Here is a 24012-nt window from a genome sequence, read left to right on the forward strand (position 1 = left end):
AAAACTGAACGATCTATAGTGAGAACGTCGGCAGTTCAAAATAAATTATGTATTTATGTCTGTCATTACTATGAACGTCCATTTGTAATATTTATGATGATCGATATAGTTATTTTCGATACAAGTGCGAAAAAGAGAAAATTCGAAACGAGTGACGATAAATTAAAACACGACCGAAGGGAGTGTTTTAAATCGACACGAGTTGCGAATTACCTATTCGCACGTGTATCGAACAACGTTTTACAGTATATATGGCACTTTAAAGTTTAGACATATGCACGAAAAGTGCTATTTTACGCACTAGTGCGGAAAAGTAGCCCCATATGTACTGTAAAATAGTTTACATTATAATTAGTGTTCTACTTGTTTTATTCCCGATTGCGATGCTTTTTTGTTTTGCTAGGCTACTCCTCACGTCGGTACTTATCGCTACTAAGGTCGCGTTATATGCACAGTATGCACGAAACTTGACACTTTCCAATTCAAAAACTATTGTTGCTATTTGTTGTCTACCAAAGTATGAATATTATAAGAATAACTTATGGTTATCAATAAGTTTGTAATCTGTAATCTGGTTTCTGTATTACCTACTAATATCATTTATTTGATGGTTGCTTTCGGGCCCTTAAGCGAGAGGTGTTATTTTGATTTTATTGTTGCACGACACTATTGTTTTCGTAGTCTGACAGAGTTTTATCGATCTGTAGGAGAGATATCTAGTGCTCTATTATGTTTTTAATAAACTGATGGAGACGATATTTTGTTTCACTGCTTATTTTCCTGCAAAGACATCCGCCATTGACCCTCTTTTTCTAATTATAGTAAAAAAATAAAACGTTTATTCACAAATCTTGCTTACAACCAATTACATATATTCTTCTGCCAAACCACAGAGTGGTTTGATGGCAGACGAGGCTCCTTTACGTTTATGCAAGCTAGGTAGTTGATATAAACTTAACCCTTTACCGCATGCGCAGCCCTATATGGCAGTTATATATATATTTTTTACTATTAAAGTTCATTTTTAAACATATACTTTTTATGACATGAAGTAAGGGGTTAACTGTATATTTTTAGCGTAATCGAACGAGCGAGCGAAGCGAAGTGAAGTTCTTACATTCAACTTGGAGCACACGGCTGGCTAGGGGCACGTCCCGGCATTTCGATGTTTTTAAGCTGAACTATTAGAGGATAGTTTGATACACAATAACTTAAGTAAATTTGTTCTATATAAATGAAATTGGGTAAACGTGTAGTGGAGGGCATTATATTTTAGCCATTAAATTATCAGCAGACTCGATCAAGCGGTTATTGAACTAGAAGAGCTTAGAAGGCTAAAAGCTATTTGTGAGGGGTCTTGCTATTCTGGGCATCTTTTTTGCAAAAAAGTATGGTCGAGTTTGGTATCAAATGAAAGTGCTCGGCTTACACATTTATAATATAGTTTTTAAAGTAAAGTAAATTCTTTATTTGCATTAAATTTACAATTTTAAAATAATGATCTAACATTTTGGCGAACCGCGAGTTCTCAGTTCGGGGCGAACTACTAGTTATATTATATTCGATTTTGAATAATAATTTAAGATCTCATCTGTAATATTCTCAGAAAACCCGTTATTATTATAGACGACGCCTTTTTGAATAAAAAAACCTTGAATTTATCGCACGCTACGTCATTATTTCCCAGAGCTTTAGACACTTACCTGACTAGTTGGGAGTAAGGTAGACGCCCTAGTGCTCGACCTGTTAATGACGATAGATGACGCCCTGCTTTCACCTGCTCGACAATGACTTAAGTTTAAAGATGACATGTATTGGGAAAGTGGAGAGTACGAGATCGTCTACCTTGCTGTAACATCGAATTCTTATTGTCAAGTAAGAAGGGCTTTCGATGCTTTGTATGTTGGGTCGTCGTTACGGACAAATAAATGGGTAATAATGTCTGGGATGTAAAGAATAAAAACAATTTGACAAAACCTTCACCATATATTTATTAATAAAGACAATCTAAAAGATCACTTAATAGTTCGTCTTAAAAAATTAGTTACCCTAATAAATTTATCAATATATATAATAGAATTTTATTTTATTACTTATTGTTTCAAGGATATGCGAAATTGTGAAAAGTCGCTCAGCAGGGAGGGACAGGGCTGGAGCTTACTCATCGTTGTTCTTTACGTTACGATCATCACATTTATTGAATATAACAATGAATCTAGTTATACGTAGTACACTTACATCTTCTCGAATACCTATTTAATCTAAATGCTTAATAAAGGTTAACGACCTAAGTGACTACGCGAAGAATTGTGCTAATCTAAAAACGTGTCTACAAATGTTAAATAGTAGTTCAAAGACTTTTGTAATTTACAGAACGTTCAAAATCACAACACAGAGTGTAATATCAATTATCGTGCAGTTGGCACGTGGGTTCCCCTACGGTATTATATGTTACACGGGTACGTATTACGGAGCACGGCGCGGCGGCGCGGCCGACACGTCGAGGCATCGTCGCGAGACGGTGCCGCCAACGTGCCGGTATGCGCGCCGCCGCGAGCCTTACACTCTTTATTCGATACAAAATTAGAAGAATATATATTCATTTAGACTTATAAAATATTTACTATAGTAACATTTCACATTTTTTTTTGTTTTTGACACAAATACTGAAATACATTTACAATGCGTACCGCATTCGGGACCATAGAAAACAAGTAGATAGAACAATTACTAAGAGATTATACATTGTAGGAGTCCATTAAACTAAGAAAACATTTAGTGACACTATAACATTTGGTAGTTTTGAACGCGAGCGCTGTTTCGTCTGTCCGTTCGGTTGGTTGCTGTGCAGTAGTGTGTCTTGTATAATTAGGTGCCTATTTGTTCATCTAAGCTACACTTCACGAAATTGACTTGACATCATTATTGTTTTACTTCATTGCTACTATTCCTGATGCAACTAGGTACTAAGAGGCTCGGTGGAAATCTCTAGACAGGGAAGCGGTCGTCGGCATGTCTTTCGAACGTTCCTTCCTAGGCCTGTGTTTATTAATATTTAAATTTAATTTCTAGAATATACTTTCGATAAACCGATAACGATTTGTTAGTAAAGATGAAACAAACCGACCCACCCGCCTGGCACCCTGCGCGCGCAGGGTGGAGGTGATGGATCGTACAAATAAATGCAAATTTCCAGTGCTTATTCTTTGTGTCTGTTCAAAAATAACAGAAAACAAAAATAATTATTATACTAAAATAAAATCGTAAGGCACTTCTATATTTAAGTTGAAATAATATAGTTCAATTGTCGTCCTTATAATTTAATCTTAAGTAGACTTAGCGAAGTTTGTTTGAATAAGTACTTGAGTAGGTAGGTAGGTACCTACAGTAGATACAGAATACAGCGCGCGGCTCCTACCGTGGCCGCGACGGCGTATCTCGGGATACGTAATGTAAAGCTACACCCTGACTAGTATGACGAGTTGCACATGGAATGGGTTAGTGACTCGGTGATGATTAAACAGTAATAAATCATAATAAACGTAGAACATATAATATGTATAATTTTATATTTTTGTGAAATTAACGCATAGACTTCTTACTAGAGAGTACCTTTCAGTCTTAATAGCTAAGAGTATTGTTAAATTATTTCTGGAGGGACTTTGTCTTCAATAAATTGTAATTTTATGTAGTAGACCTATCTCCGGTACGATAAATTTAATTTGAAAAAATATTAATTATTTACATAATAGCAAGTTTTATGACTTAATTTGTTTTATGAAAATAATACTCTGAATGCCGACAAATAAAGAATATTTCGTAGCGTACTCTGTTCTATCCGATATCACTAGTCGTGAATAATTGAACCCTCTCGCTATTATAAAATAACCGGCATATATTCATAGCGATATCGAAGTATTTATTCATTTACATCTGGAGTTTTACTTAAAGCCTCGCCTTAGTCTAAAACAACAATTCTCTGATGCAATTCTACGTTGATCATTCAACACTCTGTCCTAGGTATATTTAATATAATTAATCTAAATTTGGCATACTTATTTAGTCTAGTCACAAATCGTTTTGGCAAATGTTTGGCATAGGTACATTACAGAACGTAAGTGAGAGCAGAGAACCGCCCAATTACGAGCTTGTTCGTTTACACAACCAAATGATCACGAGTATGTGATGCGATATAATGTAATACAGCCTACCGAGACGCGGCGCGGGCGCGAGCCGCTCGCGACGATTACAGCTAATGCAGCGGTTACACGTACCTACACCGCGCAGATAAAGAAACTCTTCGAGGCGCCCTCTGGCCACTTCAGGTACTCATGGAAGGAAAACGAATATCCAGTAAACTTTCAGAAGAATAAATTCACATCTCAATGTTCGTTACGGGACTAATCCCACAATAAATTATTTCCAAGAATCGAGTTATAATCATAATACTGTCAGCGTTATACGCCTTTCATTTACTCCGTAATGTTAAACGTTAATCTAAACAGTGAAGTGTTAATAATATCAATAAATAATTCGAAGGTATTAACATGTCTTTTATAAGGAATATTGCCCCAAAATTAATATTGAGTCGGTTGTTAAAAGTACTTTCGGAAGACAACAGTAAGTCGATCGAGGAGGTCACAACCGCAAAATATTACGTTAGTAAGAGGAGCCGTCGAGGGTCGCGGGCCGCGGACCTACGAGTGGACACATCGAGTCGGTACATAGAGTAGGCTTGAGCAACGACATTATTGCCCGATTTGTACATTCCTTCAAACGATACAGTACCTACAGAGCTCTGAAACAACAATACATATCACAACACGGATCTACACGTATAATATAGAATTACATTACATTAATTTATAGAAAAAATTACTACAATCAAAAATTAACTATTCAAATATTAAATAATACCATTATAGAACAATCAATAAGGAACTATTCAATAAGTTATCAACATAAAATATAGAACATTTGAGCATTTTAATAATATTTGTGTAAAAAAATATTAGTATCCCTCCATTATTTTTCTTCTGTGAACGAGCAAGTGGAATGAACAGAGATGCGAGCGCGCGGCGACGCGAGGCCGAGCGGGCACGAGGCCGGGCGCCTGCGATCTCTCCTCTAGATGTGCATCGCGCCAGTGTAAGACACATAATCACATTTTAAATATATCATCAATATAATTTTCAATTTCAAATCAAATTGATATCATATTTTTTAAATCTGAACATGGGTCCAAGTTGAGCGATGGGTATCGGCACGGATGCTGATTTGATACAGTTCTCTTATCGTTATCTAAACCTGAGTGGCGTGAGACTTTAGTGCCCTTAATTATGTCTAACGCGACTAGAACAAAACTTAAACGAATGACTAAGAATAAATAACAACGAGATGAGCAAACAAGCAAACGTAATTTAATGAGCTGAGCTCGCAATGAAATGAAACGGTCGAGTAAGACGAGGTAGTGTAGTTACTACACGATTAGTATCACACTCGAAGTTGTAATACTTTTATAGTTCCATTATCATTCAAATAGAGCTCAGCGGCGCCGGTCTTAGCGGCGTCCGCGCTGAGCTGTTATATCTCTATGTACAACATCACACTTGCAAAGTCACATTTAGAAGTCGTAGTGTCTTATAAAAAACTTTACGAAGAACTATCTATGTATCAATCGTTATACAAAATATCTTTCTGCGATCTCTTCAAGCTTAGCAATAGGAGAATTTCGAATAATTAGTATTTTTTAAGCTAATCGTTCAGTTTATCCAAGCTAACTCTTTTCTAGCTACTAGCCACTACGTCGCTCTCAACTAGATCACTTTTTAATTTATCTATAATTCTATTTAATTTGTAATAATTATAATAAATGCTTAAACAATTTAGCATTTTGTCCTCGGAGCGCGCGAGGCCGCCTCGCGGTATATGGCATCGCTAGGGCGCAGGCCGGGGCCTGCTCGCCGGTATCGGCGGAGTAGAGCACAGACACTGAGCGAGGCGCGAGGCCGAGCGCGAGTTAGTCGCCGGGAGTGACAAGGGGTCGGTTACAGAGAGTGCGCGGGCGGTTTGCATTGGTAATCAGCAGTCGCGTGCCGCTCGTCGGATCGCTCGACCTTTTCATAAGGCTTTTCGAGTTTGGGCCGTTTTGGCTCGGCGTCAAGTGGCCGGTGCGACTTCATGTGTGCGCTACGACTTTTTACTTTGTTAAATACTCTGAAACATAACAGGGTACACTATTAGAGACGGCGAAAGAAGATGGGAGTAAAAATGGTAAAAACAAAAACATGAAGCGGTAGTGCGGGAAAGCAAAGCCGGAAGCATTAGTCTTACAAAATAACTTATATACATACACTGTTAATACACGAAAGCCTCTCAAATATAGGTAATACCTAACATTATTAAGATAAATAAAATATGTATTTATGTGCTATATTTTCCTACGCGATGGACATACATTCTGTAAGTATTTTTTTCATATTATTTAATAAAAATACATTCATCATTTGATATTTACAAAGATCGATGTTATATCTTTCAGAATACTTACAAGTATGACTGAACAATTAAAAGTACTATAGGTATAATAAACAATTATATGTATGTATAATGTTGAAGTTATGCAAACATTAATTCGACATGCATGCAACCAACATCGATAACACCGCTAGAGTCCGGCCCGGGGGTCCCCACAACAACGTCCGCCGGGCTCGGCTGTAACCTAACTAACATAACATTTTCATTCACCAAGTTGTAAAAACTATTGATTAAATTCTTAACTCATGCACAAAAGGCAATTTAGGTGCAACCTAAACAAAGATCTCGAACCGATCGAATAGGGCACAGGTCGGTTCAGTCGTTTGAGTACGAAACTTTATAAAACGTCTTAAATACGTCCGAGGCGAAAAGTGAAGAGGTTACGTTCCACGTAAATTGCGTTTGCGCGTGTTCAGTATCGACGTCGCATGGAAGCAGTGGCGGCATTGGCTCCGGCATGGACTTACTTCCCGCAGATCTTGCAGGGGAATTCCTCGCCGTCGAAGGGCGTGGGCGACGCGCCGGCGGCGGCGCACTCGGCCGGCGGCTGACCCTGCGTACAACTCGCACGTTAGCACACACTTCACTCACCAACTCTGAACACTAATTGGGACGCGATTTTGGCGCTGCTTACTTGTGTAGACAACTGCTGTTCCATGTTCCAGCTTCTCAAGTACAGCATCTTGTAGTCTTTGGTAACTTTCTTCCAGAAATAGTAGAACTGTACGCACTGTTTCGAGTCTTTGGTTCTTATCTGAAAATGATAAATATGCAACTTTATGCGTGACGTCGAAATACCTCGCATAGGTATTTTAATGGTTTTAACAAGAAATGCCTCAAAACGAATGTAACCTGTTTCAAATAAAAGACAAAACAAGTTGTATTTTTGACTATACGAAGCAGTTTCGTTACATACCGGGAGTCCGATTCAGATTTAACCATTATTTATTATAGTTTTGACATGACCTTGATGATCGTTCGCATTGCATCGCATTTCGTATGCACCAATCAGCGTGAGCGTTCTTCAAGGTTCTAGTTCAAAACCATACCTAACAAATTGTTAAGACGAAAGTGAAAGACAGCGCAAAATCGCCTTTCCATACAAACGTAGTCCTCATTTTCCTCTCTGGATATTACCATTATTGAAAATATCCTGACATAATTTTATGCATAATTGTATATCAACCACAGCTATCTGATAGGGGCATATCAGACTTTTCTCGAAATGTAATACTAATAAAGGTTCGGAGCATTTTAAAGTTTGTTTCGAAGTTTTTTTTTCTCCTAATTCTTATAGTAATAAAAAAAACATACGAAGAAGCATAGATATGTTTAATATACAGGGTGGTCCAAACCTTGACGTCCAAAAATTTTGTTTAGATTCCTCACGTCGTGGGCTATCAGAATATACCCCATGTATGTTAGCCGATTTTTCGTAGTTTTCGAGTTATGATTTTTTAAACTTTTAACTATTGTTATGAAATTCCGGACAAAAAAATAACTGCGTTCCCGTTGCCAGGGAGGTGTTGGGATTATACTGAGCAACTTTTACTATGGGACCAACCCCGAAATCGCGAAAAATAATTTGGCTGTTTCATACATTTTGGCTGGTCCAATTTTCTATGGAAGGGTAAATTGTTTTCGTATATTCATATCAATATCCAGAGAGGAAAATGGGGACTACGTTTGTATGGAGAGTCTTTATCGGGCTCCGGGAAACCCTTGTTATTGCCTATCACGAAGCGCTACGACCGTAGCCTAGCGGTGAATGCGTGCTACGCCGTAGCCGTAGCATTTTGTTATGTAGCGTAGCGTAGGCTACGGTCTCTTCGAAGACGATTGTGATAAATTTTAGTTGTCAATTAAATTTCAACTTCATTGGGTCCGATTCGGATTTTGTAATAGACATCTATTAGACATCGCCAAGATACGATAACGATATCTTTAAGATCTAACCTTTCAAATTTGACATTTCCGCGATTCTGGAGATACTCTTGAACGATTTCCACAAGATATTACTTAGAGATCTAATTCACATCTAATAGATATCTAACACGATCTATTTTAAAAGTGACATTGGTTGCCCGAATTGCGGTGCTCAAGAGAACTAGTTGAAATCTAAACTATAACGTATGTATCTAGAATGGATCTAGTACGTGTCGTCTCTTGTGAATATCTTGAAGTTCGAATACGGCAGATTGTCTATCTCATATTCTCGCTGCGATTTTCACGTACTTACAAATTTGGTGAGGCGCGATTACCATACCATACATGTCCAACTTGTCATTAGACGGACTCACCAGCTGCGAAATCCTGTAGAAGTCCTTGTCGTAGTGACGCAGGCCAGCCAGGAAGGCCTCGACCTCGTCGGGCGCCCAGCGCGACTCGTGCTGCGCGGGCGCGGCGGGGCGCGACATGAGGCGCAGCGTGGCGGCGCGCACGTCGCCGCCGCACTCGCCCAGCACCTGCAGCGCGAACTCGCGCGTGTGCCCGCCCACCGGCATGGCCGCGCACATCGCCAGCTCCATGAACATGCGGACTGGAATGTTTAGTAATCATACATTAAGGCTCATGTAGACAGTGCGAGAACTCGCATGTGAGTTTCATTACATTGCGTTATTTGACCGGTCGGCTGAATTGACGTAACCTCAATGGCCCGCAATGTAACTAAAATCGTATACGAGTTCGCGCGCCGTCTAAATGGGGCCTTATTATGCTGCATGTGCACGACCGCCTGGTGGCTGAGGGCAACATAAGTTATGTGACATTCGTAATCTAGACAGCATATATGCGACACGATAGTCCTCCTATATAAATACCTGATTTTAGAGCGTTTTCGAAGTACCTAATGTTTTTTTAGAATTGTAAGTATTTATTAACGCAGTATATTTAATTATCGAATTAATTAGAATCGTAGTAACAGAATTTATTTATGTGTGTTTATCGCGAATATTTGTTTTTGAGTCATAGATGTTATCTATACATCTAAGCTGCATCTAAGTATGTATTTATCTATCTAAGTAGGTATGTATATCATTACCTATTAGTGACCTATTACCTAGCATAGTAGCTTTGCGTATTTTGGGGTTATCAATCCGTGTAAGATTGTCCCCAAATGATCGGAAACGAGAAAAACAATTTAGAATATAAATGATTCCGTACAATCAAATGTATGAGTGCATGTAAGGCCTGAGTCGACGCTTGAGTTGGGCGTGCAGCGGGGCGGGGCGTGCGGCGTGCATGTTAAACAAATGCAAGCGTATAGTAGCGGCCTTAGTGCACGCTGCTCAAATTACTTGTGAGCCCGACGCCACGCTGCACGCCCCGCCGAACGCTCCGCTTCGAGCGTCCACTTTCCTTACACTGAGAGTGATGACTACCTTCATTGTCATCAAGTGCGTCATTGATGCCGGGATCCCACAGCAGTTGTTCCGAAGCCCGATGCAGGTCTATCCGGTCGCTGCACATCTCCGGTATGTCCGCTTGGTGCTCCTGCCCGATGTTGATCATCGGCTGCTGGGGCTCCTCCAGCTGCGTTAGCATGTCGGTTTCCATACTTGGAAGACCTGCAAACAAACGCTACTGTTCAAATGTTTGCACTGTGGATTTATACCGACAGGGTTTCGGGCGAGTTAACAGTTATATTCGTGGTCTCAAAAGTCGCAAGTTATTATTTTTTCTTTAAAACTTTTATTTCTTTTAATTGGAAATATTGATCAAACTTTTATGAAAGTGCAGTTCTGAGATAGGTATCTCTGGATTTTGAAAATACTCATGTGAAAATACCATAAAGGGGATAATTCTGAAAAGCCGGCATATGTTGTATGAATCAAAGACTAGATACACATGGGATGTACTGTACAACACCAAACAGCAGATGGTTCGGAAATTTGATAAAAGCTCCATACCTACTCCTGATGCTAGAAAGAAACTGTAGCAAAAGGCAGCGGAAGGTTAAATAAACATGAATATAAACATGGCGTTTCGATTAAAGTTGCCAGTTTTGTAATTCGGACATTTTTTTAAATTACGGAATAACCCCGTTTGCATTTTGGTTGTATATTCATGCACCAAAATCCAAACCCAATTGACCCGTCGGATCAGAACTATTAATATTTGACTAGAAAATATTAACGGAGAAGGGACACTGACTGAATTGGCGAGTTCAATGTTGATTTTTCAGTTCAACTCTGCAATTCTGGATAGTGGGCTGCTACGTGCTACGACGAAGCTCGCGTAGTGACGCCGACGCACAGTCATGCATGTTACATTCCATTTAGCCAGTGCAAAAATAAAAAGCCTAATTAAAAATAAAATCATAATTAAATATAGGTACATTCCTTCCAGCCTTCTTCTTTCCGAACCTACAAGATCCTAATTTAGCTGCTTAGCTGGAGCGAGACCATTGAGACTAGTGCACAGTGGTGCTAAATTAAATTCATGTGTAAATAAGGATAATTTACCAGCTGTAAGTTCTACAAAAAGGCCTGGGCCTTCTCTGTCCGGCGGCAGGAGTGGCTGCGGGGTGTAGTGGCTGAGATGTCGCCGCATGCGGGTGCGGTACGGGCCCGCGGGTGACGCGCGACGCTTGCGACGCTGCGGCGACGCGGGCACGCTGCTCGGGCTTAGGAACACGGCTGGCACTGTCTGGCCTTCTATGCAAACCTGAAAATAAGTTGATTGTGTAATTGGCTAGTTTCTTATAGATAAAAAGAGCTAAATAACTTGTTAGAACGCTACCATATGGCATCTCCTTTAAACAACATATCATGCTATTATTCAAAAATAAAAAGACAAAGGGAAATGTCGCTGTACACCACCTGATCACGATCACGATTGTTACATAGCGGGAAAACCATATGCAACAATGCATGGCTGTAAGCGTACCATATCAATGAATAGTTAATGATGAGGGAAGGTTTGTTTTTAAAGGTCCATGATAAGAGCGAATAGATAAGTTGTATATATTAAAGTACCTGAAGAGAACTTGCTTCATGCTGCCATTGGTGTACGGCGTTTGTTAAAGACGATGTCGAAGGCAGGCGACTATATCGACGCGGAGGTCTTTGATTCGAGAAGTCTCGTGGACTGCTCGATAAGAGCGGGTCTTCAGAATTGAGCATTATACGGCGCGGCATAGGCGATGGTTCCATAGAGTACGCATCTAGTGATCTACATTCTTCGGGTAATACTTCCTCTAGAGCTTCTTCCACCTAAAAGAAAGACACAAATTAAAATAAGGGTATAATTGAAGGGATGTTTACAAAAACAACATTACTGCTTAGAGCGGTTGACACTTTTTTAAGAACATTATTAATCGTTTCAGGTGTCAACCAGTGTAGTCAGTTATGTTGTTTTTGTAAACATCCCTTCAATTAATAAAATAAGTATGTAATTATATCTTCTTTCAATTTAAAATAAATTACCTCTTCTTGACTTGACATTGTTGCCGTAAAGAAGGCAGCAGATAAAGGCGACGATACACGCGGCACTGTATGCGCTGGCGAATGTGCATCATGAGAAGCAGGTGGTGTCGGATACGCCAATCCAGGTGACGGTTCTGGTTGCGTCGAGTAGCTCCCGCCAGGAGATGTCGCCGTGTAGGCTAATCCAGGGGAATCTCCGGTAGAGTAGGACAGGCCCGGGGAGTTTGCCGCATAGCCAATACCCGGTGATGGTACTGGCGAGCCTCCGTGACAAGCGCCGAAATCCGCTAGTGATTCAGGGAGTGGCGAGTTCAGAACGGCTGCAAGACGTCGACTAGACGGGAAAGTAACCGGAGATCTTTCCCTAATGGACGCGGCTACCGTCGCGTAGTCCTCTAATGACGCTAGCTCTTCTAACTGTTCTGGTGTCGTCGTAAATTGGAAAGTATCCTCGTTTAGGGCGGGCGAGAAGTAGCCATCGTCAGAGTTGAAAGAAACTCCGAAAAGTTCGGGTCTAAAGGTGAACTCCTGCTGAGGTGATGATTGCCCTGGATCCGACGTCGAACGTTTCACAACCTAAAACGAAAATAATTTATCGTTAATATTCCAGAATTAACTAAACTTATAAATAGCTAATTTCATATCGAATAACGTTAGGCGGACCTTTGAATTGCCTCTCTTCAGTAGCTCGATGAGGGTGGAGTCTCTCTGCGCGGCGGTGGCAGTGGCAGCGGTAGTGTTGGACGCAACAGAGGTAGCGGGTGGGGCGCGCGGCGGCACGAACTGAGCCGCGCTGGCGGCGGGGGAGGCGGGCGACGCCGCGGCCCGCGCGGGAGCCAGCGGCGGCGGGGCGGGAGTTGCGAACCCCGCGGTCCCTGCCGTCGTATCCGTATTGCCTACACCTACAATCGGACGTGCCAATTAGCTGTGGTTACTTTTAATTGGCTGCGGTTGTCGCAACAATATTTGCAGTGCTTACTTTTGAAATTGGACCGATATATTTTATTTTTACCTGGAGAGATTGTTATTGCGCCTCGCCGGCTGATAATTTTCTCTTCTATAAGTGCTCGCACGGATACAGACGCCGTTTGTAATGGAGGTCCCGTAGATTCCTTTTTATCCATTTTTTTACTATCAGAGTCCTAAAAATAAGTAAAATCACAAAATTAAACAATAAATTAATATTTTTTAACAGTAAGTTTAAGACCTAATATCCCTTACTAAACAAATGTGTAAGTAATTCTGTCTGTCTGCTGTTACCTCATTTTGCTCAAGAGGAAAGGGGACGACTGACCGGTGCTTCATACAAACGTAAATAGTCTCCAGATTTGTCCGTAGATAGGTTTGATATAATAGGAAATATTAAACACAAATTATGTTTATTGATAATGCTATGCCTCTTCGTTTGGTTTTTTGATCATTTTAAGATTTAGGAGCGGAAAACAAATTACCCATATATATAGGTATATACAAATTTTTAAAAGCTTCCAACTCTTATAATAATTAATAAATCGACAAAAAACAAAGCGAATAGGTATAGCTATGGTTAATATACATTAAATTGTGTTTAAATAGATATTTTCTATAATGTCAATACTGAGGAAGTAAAATGGGGACTAATTTTCATTTTCGGTCGTCCACTGTCGTCTTAAACCGCTAAACAGACTAGATGAAATTTTGTATGGTGATATTTTGACTTCCGGGGAAGAAAATAGGATAGTTTTAATCACGGAAATCACCATTCTCAGCAGACGATGTCGAGGGCAGAAATCAATGTGATACCAATATTTGACATACCTTCTTAAAATATCCGCCATGTAATCTCATATGGCCATTGAGAGCGGGTATATTTTTGAACTTCCGATGGCACAAGTTGCATTCGACGGGCTTGGCTTCGCCGCGCACCGCGACACCACCCGCGCCCGCTCCGCTCATCGCCCCGCTGCCGCTCGCACTCGCCGCGCTGCCACATTTCTGACTCCCCTGCTGCGCCTGTCAATTTAACGATGACTTCACAAAAGTTCAAAAGACTTCCCAACTTATTACGTACTTTGTAATTTCAAGGTATAAACTTTCAATCTACGGTAGCTCGTAAATATTCTAAGTTAATTAATGGATGTTGATGGACTTCGCTCCCGTAATCTCCTTTGGTTTTAAAAGAAATTAGTAATTATAGGTACCACCATTTCGAGCAAAGTTAAGTAATTTTTCTGTTGGTAAAATCTGTTTTTTGCATGTAGGTAGTGAGGTGTTATATTTATTAGTAATATTTCCCACCGAAGCGGGACGGCGGACGCAATGCAGTTATTCATTCAGCTAAAATTTTAATTAGTTGCGGATTTCCGTCGCACCGCACCGCCACGTCCGCCGCACAGTGAGAACTTTAACGCCATTGTGGAGGCGCCGGCAAAAATCCATCGTTAGTATCTCATAAAATATTCCTCGATATTACTGCGCATTACAGTTCACAGTCAGAAGAATACAGGCTTAACGACAGAGCGCAGGGCTGGCACCGAAAGTTTGCGAAGCCCCCATTGTTGATACCTACGAAGACAATAACCTCCAAACGATCCCCCGGCACAGTTTAAGCAGCTTGGCAGGTGAACAACAACGGCTGCCAAACGACTTTACTTGATTCCCTTAGAACCCATAAGGGCTTTGAAAAGTTAAAAGAAGTAGATACATAAGTAGGCGAGTGATAAATACGAACAGTACCCGTCTGACAGTGTCTACGTAATTAGCTTTCTATATATCTCGCTCACACTAATACTTATGCCAGTACGAGAGCGAAATACATAGACAGTAAGTTGCGTTTTGTCAGTGCCAAACTGGTGGCAGAAGTCGATAGGATAAGTTTTATGTAACTTTAAAATTGCCTTTGAATGTTTTAAGCAGTCGGTAACTCGCTTAGTTGAATATCAATATTCTCTTTGATCGCGGCGTTCGTAGATTTAAGGGTGTGCACCGGTGCTGCGGACGGCTTTATATTCACACTTACTTATCGCCTGTAATATTATAAGCGGCTTTAACATTTTCAGGCTTTTTATGTCCGCAATATTTTATAAAAATAATGTTATATTAAGAAACTTGGACCACTTAACAAACTCCTTCTGCCCTACTTGACCTGGTTGACAAGGTGCAGAAAACCCTAGAGGAAAAGCAAACCGCTCTATGTGCGTTCCTTGATGTTGAAGGTGCTTTCGACAATACGCCCACAGAGACCATACTCAACGGTATGAAATCAAAGGGAGTAGACGAAACCACCACCAGATGGGTACATAGCATGCTCTCTAATAGAGTAGCCACTCTGACCCTCCATACTACAGAACATGAATTTTATACCACAAAAGGGTGCCCACAAGGAGGAGTTTTATCCCCACTATTATGGACCCTAGTAGTGGACCAACTTCTTGCAATTATGTCAGGCCAAGACTTTGACACACAAGGATATGCCGACGACCTTGTAGTCATCGTCAAAGGCCCTTGCCTCCACACAATATCCAACTTAATACAAGGAGCTCTAAACACAATATTCAAATGGTGTAGAGAAAATGAATTGTCCATTAATCCGAGAAAGACTGTATTAGTACCATTCACAAGGAAACGAAAGCTCGAAAAGCTTAAAGAACCAAGACTTAATGGACAAATAATACCATTCTCAGAAGAGGTCAAGTATCTAGGGGTTATTTTCGACCAAAAGTTAACTTGGAACCCTCACCTGAGAAATATTATACAAAAAGCGAAAATGGCCATGTGGTCTTGCTGTCGAATGGCAGGAGCAAGATGGGGCATAAGACCCAATATTGCTATGTGGTTATACACAGCGGTAGTGAGGCCAATTATCACCTACGCCTCCGCAGTCTGGTGTAACAAAACCAACCAAAAGACGGCAATAGAAACTCTAAACAGCCTGCAACGCACGGCTTGTTTAACAGCGACAGGCGCCTTCTCCTCGACTCCGGGGGCGGCCCTAGATGCACTGCTGGACATTATACCACTCCATCTGCAGGTGCAAAAGGAGGCCAAGCAGTGCGTCTACAGAATATGCACGCTAAATAGGCCAAAATGGCGCTCCCAAGCATTAGCCAAACTAAAGGCCTGGGGTTTTGCAAATAAAACCCTTAACATGCCCACTGATGACACGCACACCGAATGTCATTTCACCAAACTGTACACAGTAGAAATACCTCCTAGAGACAAATGGACTAACAACCAAATGTACGTTGAAGAGGGAAGCCACATCTGGTACACGGATGGTTCAAAGAAAGGAAATGATGTAGGATGTGGGATCTATGGTGAGAGACCTAAGCTCAGAGCTAGCGTCAGCATGGGCACAAAGGCCTCAATCTTCCAGGCAGAAGTCTTCGCCATCAACAAATGTGCGGAGATTAACCTGGACAGAAACCTAAGACACCAACATATCTACATCAACTCAGACAGCCAGGCTGCTCTGCTGGCACTAAAATCCCTTGAGTCAAACTCAAAACTAGTCCAGAACTGTAAAACAAACCTAAATGCACTGGCTAACTCCAACAAAGTCACACTTAGATGGGTACCAGGGCACTCCGACATTAACGGAAACGAAGAAGCAGACGAACTTGCAAGAAAGGGCGCAGACACACCCCTGGTCGGCCCAGAACCGTTCTGTGGAATCACAAAACGGGATGCATATTCTCTGCTCAGCGACTTAGAAAAAAAGAGAGCAATCGATTGGTGGAAGTTCGCTAAAGGACAAGTACACTCGAAAGCTCTAATCAAAGGGTTCAACAGCAAAATCGCTAAGGAGCTTCTGGGGCTCAAAAGGCACAAAACTTGCGCGGTGACTAGAATACTGACTGGACACTGTAAGTTGAACAAGCACATGTTTCAAATTGGCAAGAAACAAGATGCGACATGCAGGTTCTGCCAGGAGTCAGAGGAGACTGCAATGCACATTCTCTGTTCCTGTGGACCACTAATGTCAAAAAGAAGTACCTACTTAGGGCGGCATGTATTGCAACCCTATGAGGTACAGAACGTTACGGCCCAAAGCATCTGTAATTTTCTGGATGCAACGGGCATTAGTAATGAACTTTAAAGGGCCGTCACAATAGATCAATACTTGGTCGACGTGACACTCAAAGGCCCAAATAATAATAAAATAATAACTCCTTGTTACAAAATAACGAAAAACAATGATTAAAAGCACATCAGGGAAATACATGAAGTCGTAATCATAAATAATGATTGCACATGTTAAGGTGCTTTTACGTAGATAAACGCATGCTCAACAACTCCCTGAGCCGCCTGAGCATAACAACATAATGTCCCCGCATACGCGATAAGAGCTTGTCTGCCAGGCGTTTTTGCCAGTTGACTAATACGCTTTCCGGGGACACATGTTAAAACTGGGTCGGGCGCGTAATTTATCTGATTTGAAGGTTTTTTCAGCGCGCCAACCCTAACGGCGCTATTAGGGCTGCTCGTTAGGTTAATGTGCGGTAGGTGAGCAGCTGTTCGGCAGCGCTACCAGGAGCGTTTTTCCCATACATCATCCGTGTACCGCACTCGTGCCGGTTTGTTTCGGTGCAACTTTTAACAAATGGTTGTGGCTAGCGCGATTGCTTGCATATGCAAGTTGTAAATCTAAGCTGTGTGTTCGGAATGCGACAGTGGTATGCTTAAAGTTTGCAATGTCCGCCGCGGGACCGCGGCCTGCCCCACTAACAGTTAAACCTACCTACATGGATTTGCATGAATTGATTTATGACGCCTATAAATTTAAAGCGATATATTCTGGTTGCGCGCAGGTGAAAATGTGTCCCGAAAACAATATTAAATGTCTATTTTGACCTAATGTGAATGAACACTATTAGTATAATGTCGGTTCTATATTCCTCTTTGTCTATTACATAAATAACACAAATAACTACTTTTTAACAATATTAGATAAGCATACAACGGATATCTGAAATCATTCATAAGGTGAAAATTTGCGGTTGAATTGTATCTTCAAAACAGGAAAATACGTACCTACCTATTTTGAATATAAGTAGCCGAGAAACCAAACCAACCAATAATATTGTGATAAAATACTTGATGTGTGTTAAGATTCACTATTATTAGTTTTATCACATTTTAAAATCACACCGTTCGTTAAAGCAAATGGGACATATTAATAGTGAAATACCTTCGGGGGCGGTTTCGTAAACGTATGTGTTTGAAACAACTGCGTTATCCAATTTTCCATCTCGACACCACACCGTTATTGTATCACTTTAATTCAGTTCAACATCACTAAAACACCAGGAGTTACATAATAGGACAGAGTTGTTTATCTCACGGTATTCGGCTATGGAATGATATGGTCCAGTATGGGAAAGATATCGAAAAGATGACCCCCCAATAGTATTCGACCTCGAGAAACGTAAGATAAAGTGACCAGTCGACGAACAAAAGCGTTGCGCTACTATAGAATACCATTTGCATAATTTACTTCGACGGTGACCGTGTTATTATTAATTGATCGGTACTTATATTATGGTCAGCGGATTATACATATTTCTTATTTAAATTGCAATGTTACGGTAAATGTTTTTAGAGCGTATTCGTATATTTTTTTCTGTTGTAACAATAAACTATCAATTTTTTTGTACAAGAACAGTGATTTTTTGGTGTGGTTTTTTGAATTGAATGTAAAAGTCCTCCATTTTCCGGTTTTGGCAGTTTTCTTTATATACCTACCTACACATATAGTTACAGATGCCTGTAACAGTATCTGACAAGGCACCCAAAAACATCCAATACCTACCTAAATTCTGACAGTTTAGAAATTCAAGTATAACTGAGTCAGATATTATTAATTGTCTAGGCATTTTTACCAACCTTTAAATTGACTGTAAAACAAGAAACCCATTGAACACAACTGTTTATTAACGCAAGCCTTACAAACCAAGCCTCATACAATTTCAAGTGCTCTTCAGCCCGAGGGAAATATCTGAAATTGGAACAAAGCACGGATGTGACCATGAGATAAATTTCTGTTGGATAGTGTCAAGTTAAAAATGCATGTTGAGTTCGTGTAAAGCGAACTAATGCTATCTTTTATGTAAATAAATATCATAAATTGAGATGAAGCACGGAAGTGACCATGTACATTTCGCGATGCAGTTTTACACCTAAAGTTAAAATTTAACACATCTGTATATATTATTAATGTGTGAATTGAATTGCGATAACTTATATAAAATGTACGCTTGACATTTGAAGATGGGGAATGAAAGTTGATTTAAAACGGCTGAAAAAGGATTATTCCTGATGTACATAGGCTCTTTTGATTTCAGTACAATGCATAGCCACGTGGCGACTGATGGAGGTCACAGGTCGCATGCGTTAGAGAAAAGGTCAAACTGTTTAGAATTTGAAATAGGGCGTTTGTGCAGTGCATACATAGTCAGCATTTGAATTTATGAATAAGTCATGCGTTAGTGATCTTAATAAATGAAGGGTTAATCGTTCCAAATACCTAATTAATTTTCCAGCGCCATTTTTAGTTAAAATACTATTTTAAGTACGAGTTTCTACAAGTATTGGTGGCTTAAAAATTTAAATAAATAATAATATAGAATTTGAACTTATTTACAAGCTATTCATAGTACTCAAACAATATTATTAGTACAGTAGTTTTACATATATCTACTAATAATTAACAAGCGAAAAGTTTGAAAAACTTTAACCTACGGTTATTTTCGTAAAACAATCCTCTTTCTCTTTCAAATTTAGCTAAAATAGTGCATATAACTATCACCTTAGTCATAAAACGAATCAATGGACAGTTCATTCAACAAAACCAGCTTTGTAATTTTGATGCAACGGTGGGTACCTTACGTACATAGTCGGGTAAAAAAATCAATATCACATCAGAATGAAATTAAAGATTTGTTTAAATTAGTCGCTAATAACTTTAATAAAATATCTAGTCTGGTATTAGTAATTGGGTATTTTCGTTGAGATGATGGACTGAGACTGTGAGAGTCACGTAACGGCGGTAGGAACACGTCCTCAATTATGCATCGCGACGTTTACCCGCTCACGCGCCACCTGCGTCGTTGTTACCCTACATTATTAATGGATGGGCCCAGGCACCCCTTGCGTGAAGATCCGAACTAGTTTAAGACACATTAATCCTTTTTACTAATTTAATTTTTATGATAGGTACCTGACCTATATTATACACTTTCGCGTTACCTCTTTTTTGACAAAATTCATATTTATTTACTTTGATATTCAGAATGAGACAAGGAATTTGATCAATTGAATTGATTTAAATAAACCATAAATTGCGTGTAACATTCGTATCTTCAATTAGATGGATACCATTGAATAAAAAAACAACAACAACAAAAAAGCAATACGAAAAAAGAAAGTATTACTCGTACCTAAACATTCTTATTGTAACAGAATTATATTAAAACACAAAGAACTTTTAACTTATTTTCTTTCTGTTGAAAAATACGAAATAGCTACAAAATATTCACGGCTGTGACAGTTGAAAAGAATCGAATTTGAAGCAGAGTTGAGTTTTGCAGAGCGGCGGCCCACAAAGAGACGCGAATCTCTGTAGCTACGAACCACGAAACTAACAAATATTTGTGTGGCATCATCCCCTGGAAAGGCGCATGAGTTTTGGAACTAAAAAATTTCATGCGGTCTTATGGATTTTATAGGTGTAGGTATAGGGGGTGACCAAAGGGAAAAGCGTGACGTGACCATTTCATAAATGTATGCATAGTCATATAGCCCGCTGATACAGGTATCTATGGACATATTTTGACTCGAGGCCTTATTAAAATTCCGAGTAGGTATTTAACAGTTTCAAACTAACTGTGTACTAGTCAGGTTCATAGAAAAATCTTTTACATTAAAAATGGTTTGAGGTTTCACGCATACCGAGTTGATTCTAGTAATAACTGGTATATTTTTATTTATCAACACAGAAATAAATCATTCTCCCGTTTAAATAAATTCATAAAAAAGGAAGAACAAGCTAATTAAGTAGAAATTCTTTAAAGGAACAATGTTAAAAGCGAATTTAATTCCATTTCCTCAAGTGGCCAAGCAAATTGGAAAATACTACATAATAAAGAAACGAATCTTATATTCCGAGCAAGCGCCGACAGGACGAGGTGAGAAGTCGCTCCGCGGAGGACAAATACAATTTGCGGGCGTGGCGAGAATTGCAGGGGCCATCCTTACGTATATACACTGACCGAGAAGCTCTCATTAAGAATATTCCAATATTGGCATAATATCTGAGTATTGAAAGTTGACTTTGAGAATTCAAAGATCTCATGAAATACAAATAGAGAACGGTAGGTACCTATTTAAATAGAGCCAATGAGGTAATCGAAATAGCAGGAAAGGAGTACGGAAACATATTCAAAGCAATATTTGTAATACAAGTTTTACCTGTAATCAACTATGCACGTGTAGTCGTGTATGTATATTTCTATTTCTGTTGCAAAGGAAACTTTATTCTGTATCATGTTAACTTGACGCGGTGCTCAACATTTTATCAAATATTCAACCCTATATAATTATAAGGTATAAGGGTGTCAGAAATTATGCAAAATTAAACCCTATCACTTAATTTGAAATAAAGTTCAAAATCAGGTGGGAAATATTTTCCCTCTGCCTTATAAAGGCGTAATAGGCTACATGACTAATTTTTTTTATGGTATCAATCGATCGGGTTTGTTTTTAGGATCAAATGTCTATATGGGACCTATTGCAGTAAAGTAACACAAAAGTCAGAAATTGTAGTCAAAGTCCGACAGTCGCACTTCACTCGCGAAACGCCCTATACAAAACGGCCAGGGGCCGTGACGTCATCGCCCATCTTGTAGTATGGACAAAACAAGAAAATTGCGTTTTTGTCGGTGAAATATTGCGTTTATGTATATAGTTGCCATACAATATTTTTTTGGATGAAATGTAAGGAATCGAATGGTATCCTTACTTTTATCGTTTTTGGAAGTTAAAAAAAACTTAAATTTTGAAACTTTCAGGTCCTGTAATTTTGTAATTTTCAATATTTTATTTTAATATCCAGATTATTGTGATAAATTGCTCGTTTGCTATCTATTTTACTAGATTTTGTTATAAAATTCAACATGTGTCATCATCCCTATTACGGATATTTACGATTTATTTCCCGCAAGGTATCGGACAATAGCAATTACTTGTTATTGATTTGTTAAACTGTAGTGAATGTTTGGTTTTGTATAAAATACATAATCTATTCCAAACCGGTAGAAAAAAAAGTAGATACTTAGCCTACAAAGCATGCATTTCACGGGCAAGTTGATTGAAACACCGTTAACATTTTAATCCTGCAAACAAAGTTAAATCCAGTAATATTTCGATTGTAAACGAAATGAGCATTCACAGCCACACGTATTAATCCCCCAAGGCATATGACAACAAATGACGGAGAGACACAAATTCACCACATATCGAATTCAATAATAAAGTCGCACAAAGCTACAACGGATTTCAAAGGAATTCCGCTGTCAATACATGGCGAACAAAACCTGTTCGGAGGTTGTAATTATGAGCCTGTGTTTGTTGGGGCTATATTGCTTCCTGCAGGTGACGTCAAATCAGGGCCCGATCAAACTGAGTGCTTTTAATAAAGCCAGCCGCCATGCTTCCCTACCCATTTAACACTGATCCCCCGCAATTTTCTCCCCTAATGAAATCACCAGTGGTATTAATTCATGTTAACGAAAACGGGGCTCTCGTAACGCTGGTAATGCGTGTAAATAGACTAGCGATGGACTGGCGGTAGTTATGTGCATGTTAAATTAATATTGTGCGCGTGTTAATTAAATAGGGATGAAATGAAAATGTTAGCTTCAAAGAGTATAAACAATGTACATTTTCAAACTCTATGCTACGATAGAATTTGACAAACAGAAATAAGGCCTAACAAATTTATTTATAATGTTAGTTTGTCATGCATGGTTGACTGTACAAAGCCACTTGTGAAGGTACAGGTAGTAGCTTGGCGAAAAATAGACTCGCTTTGAATGAGTTTAAGACAAATCTATTACTTACCTATCAGCTATAAATAAAGGGCCCGATTCGGATTTTGAAATAGACATCTAATAGATATCTTTTAGACATCACCAAGATGCGATAACGATATTTTTAGGATCTAACCTGTCAAATTTGACATTTCCGCGATTCTGGAGATACTCTTGAACGATTTCCACAAGATATGACTTAGAGATCCAATTCAAATCTAATAGATATCTAACACTATCTAACGTAAAAGTGACATTGGTTGTCCGAATTGCGCTGCAAAAGAGAACTAGTTAAAATCTTAAACTATAACGTATCTAGAATGGATCTAGTACGTGTCGTCTCTTGTGAATATCTTGAAGTTCGAATACGGCAGAAAGTCAATGTCATATATGGATAACTGTTTTAGGATTAAATTCCACTTGCTCAGAAAAACTATCAGTCGAGGAGTGCACAATTTATAATAAGTAGAGTACAGTTCAAATACAAATATTAGCTAAATAACTTAAAGCAACGATTGCTCTTTTTATATTTAAATAATTACTATCGTTGCAATTAGCGAGGCATGTTTCCAGTCTCGCAACTGTTCTGCCATTACTAGAAAATAATCGTCCATTATTATAAAACGAGGGGCAAAATGCGAGCAGAATTATTAATACTCTAGCATTGAGAGAAAACAATAGAATGGGCCGTGGGAACGGGCCTGCGGATTCTTATGTTAATACCGATACATCGCGGATCGGCCAGCGCAAAACGTCCACCGAATTAAATCGCCCATTCATCAGCCTTTGTAAGGGTTTAATAATTCAACAGAGCACGGCCCCCGTACTGCGCACTCCAAATTACCCTTCGAGTATCTCCCAAATAGCACTGATTGTAAATAAGAGTGGTTTATTATGTTATCGCTGAGGGATTGTGGTACGGGGTGGGTCGCGAAACTGAGCCTCATCGTGGGAGCCGGTGCGTGCACCTGTCCCGGCCCGCA

The 24012-nt window shown here is 39.5% G+C and overlaps 1 protein-coding gene across 2 annotated transcripts in view; it reads right to left on the reverse strand.

Moving 5' to 3' along the window:
- Positions 1-5188: 5188 nt before the first annotated feature.
- LOC134655917 (zinc finger protein GLI1-like) overlaps positions 5189-24012 on the reverse strand; it is a 264248-nt gene continuing 245424 nt past the window's right edge. Inside the window, exons 11-21 of one of the 2 annotated variants that reach the window (XM_063511421.1) lie at positions 13761-13955; positions 12976-13105; positions 12627-12865; positions 11964-12539; positions 11514-11750; positions 11001-11202; positions 9918-10103; positions 8838-9076; positions 7172-7291; positions 7005-7084; positions 5189-6216 (exon numbers count right to left, since the gene is read on the reverse strand). In XM_063511421.1, the coding sequence (XP_063367491.1) occupies positions 6048-6216; positions 7005-7084; positions 7172-7291; positions 8838-9076; positions 9918-10103; positions 11001-11202; positions 11514-11750; positions 11964-12539; positions 12627-12865; positions 12976-13105; positions 13761-13955 (2373 nt within the window). In that variant the 3' untranslated portion in view covers positions 5189-6047. The remainder of the gene's footprint in view (positions 6217-7004; positions 7085-7171; positions 7292-8837; positions 9077-9917; positions 10104-11000; positions 11203-11513; positions 11751-11963; positions 12540-12626; positions 12866-12975; positions 13106-13760; positions 13956-24012) is intronic. The other variant, XM_063511422.1, reaches the window with a different exon arrangement.

Source organism: Cydia amplana, chromosome 17 (genome assembly GCF_948474715.1).
Source record: "Cydia amplana chromosome 17, ilCydAmpl1.1, whole genome shotgun sequence".
Taxonomy (NCBI): domain Eukaryota; kingdom Metazoa; phylum Arthropoda; class Insecta; order Lepidoptera; family Tortricidae; genus Cydia; species Cydia amplana.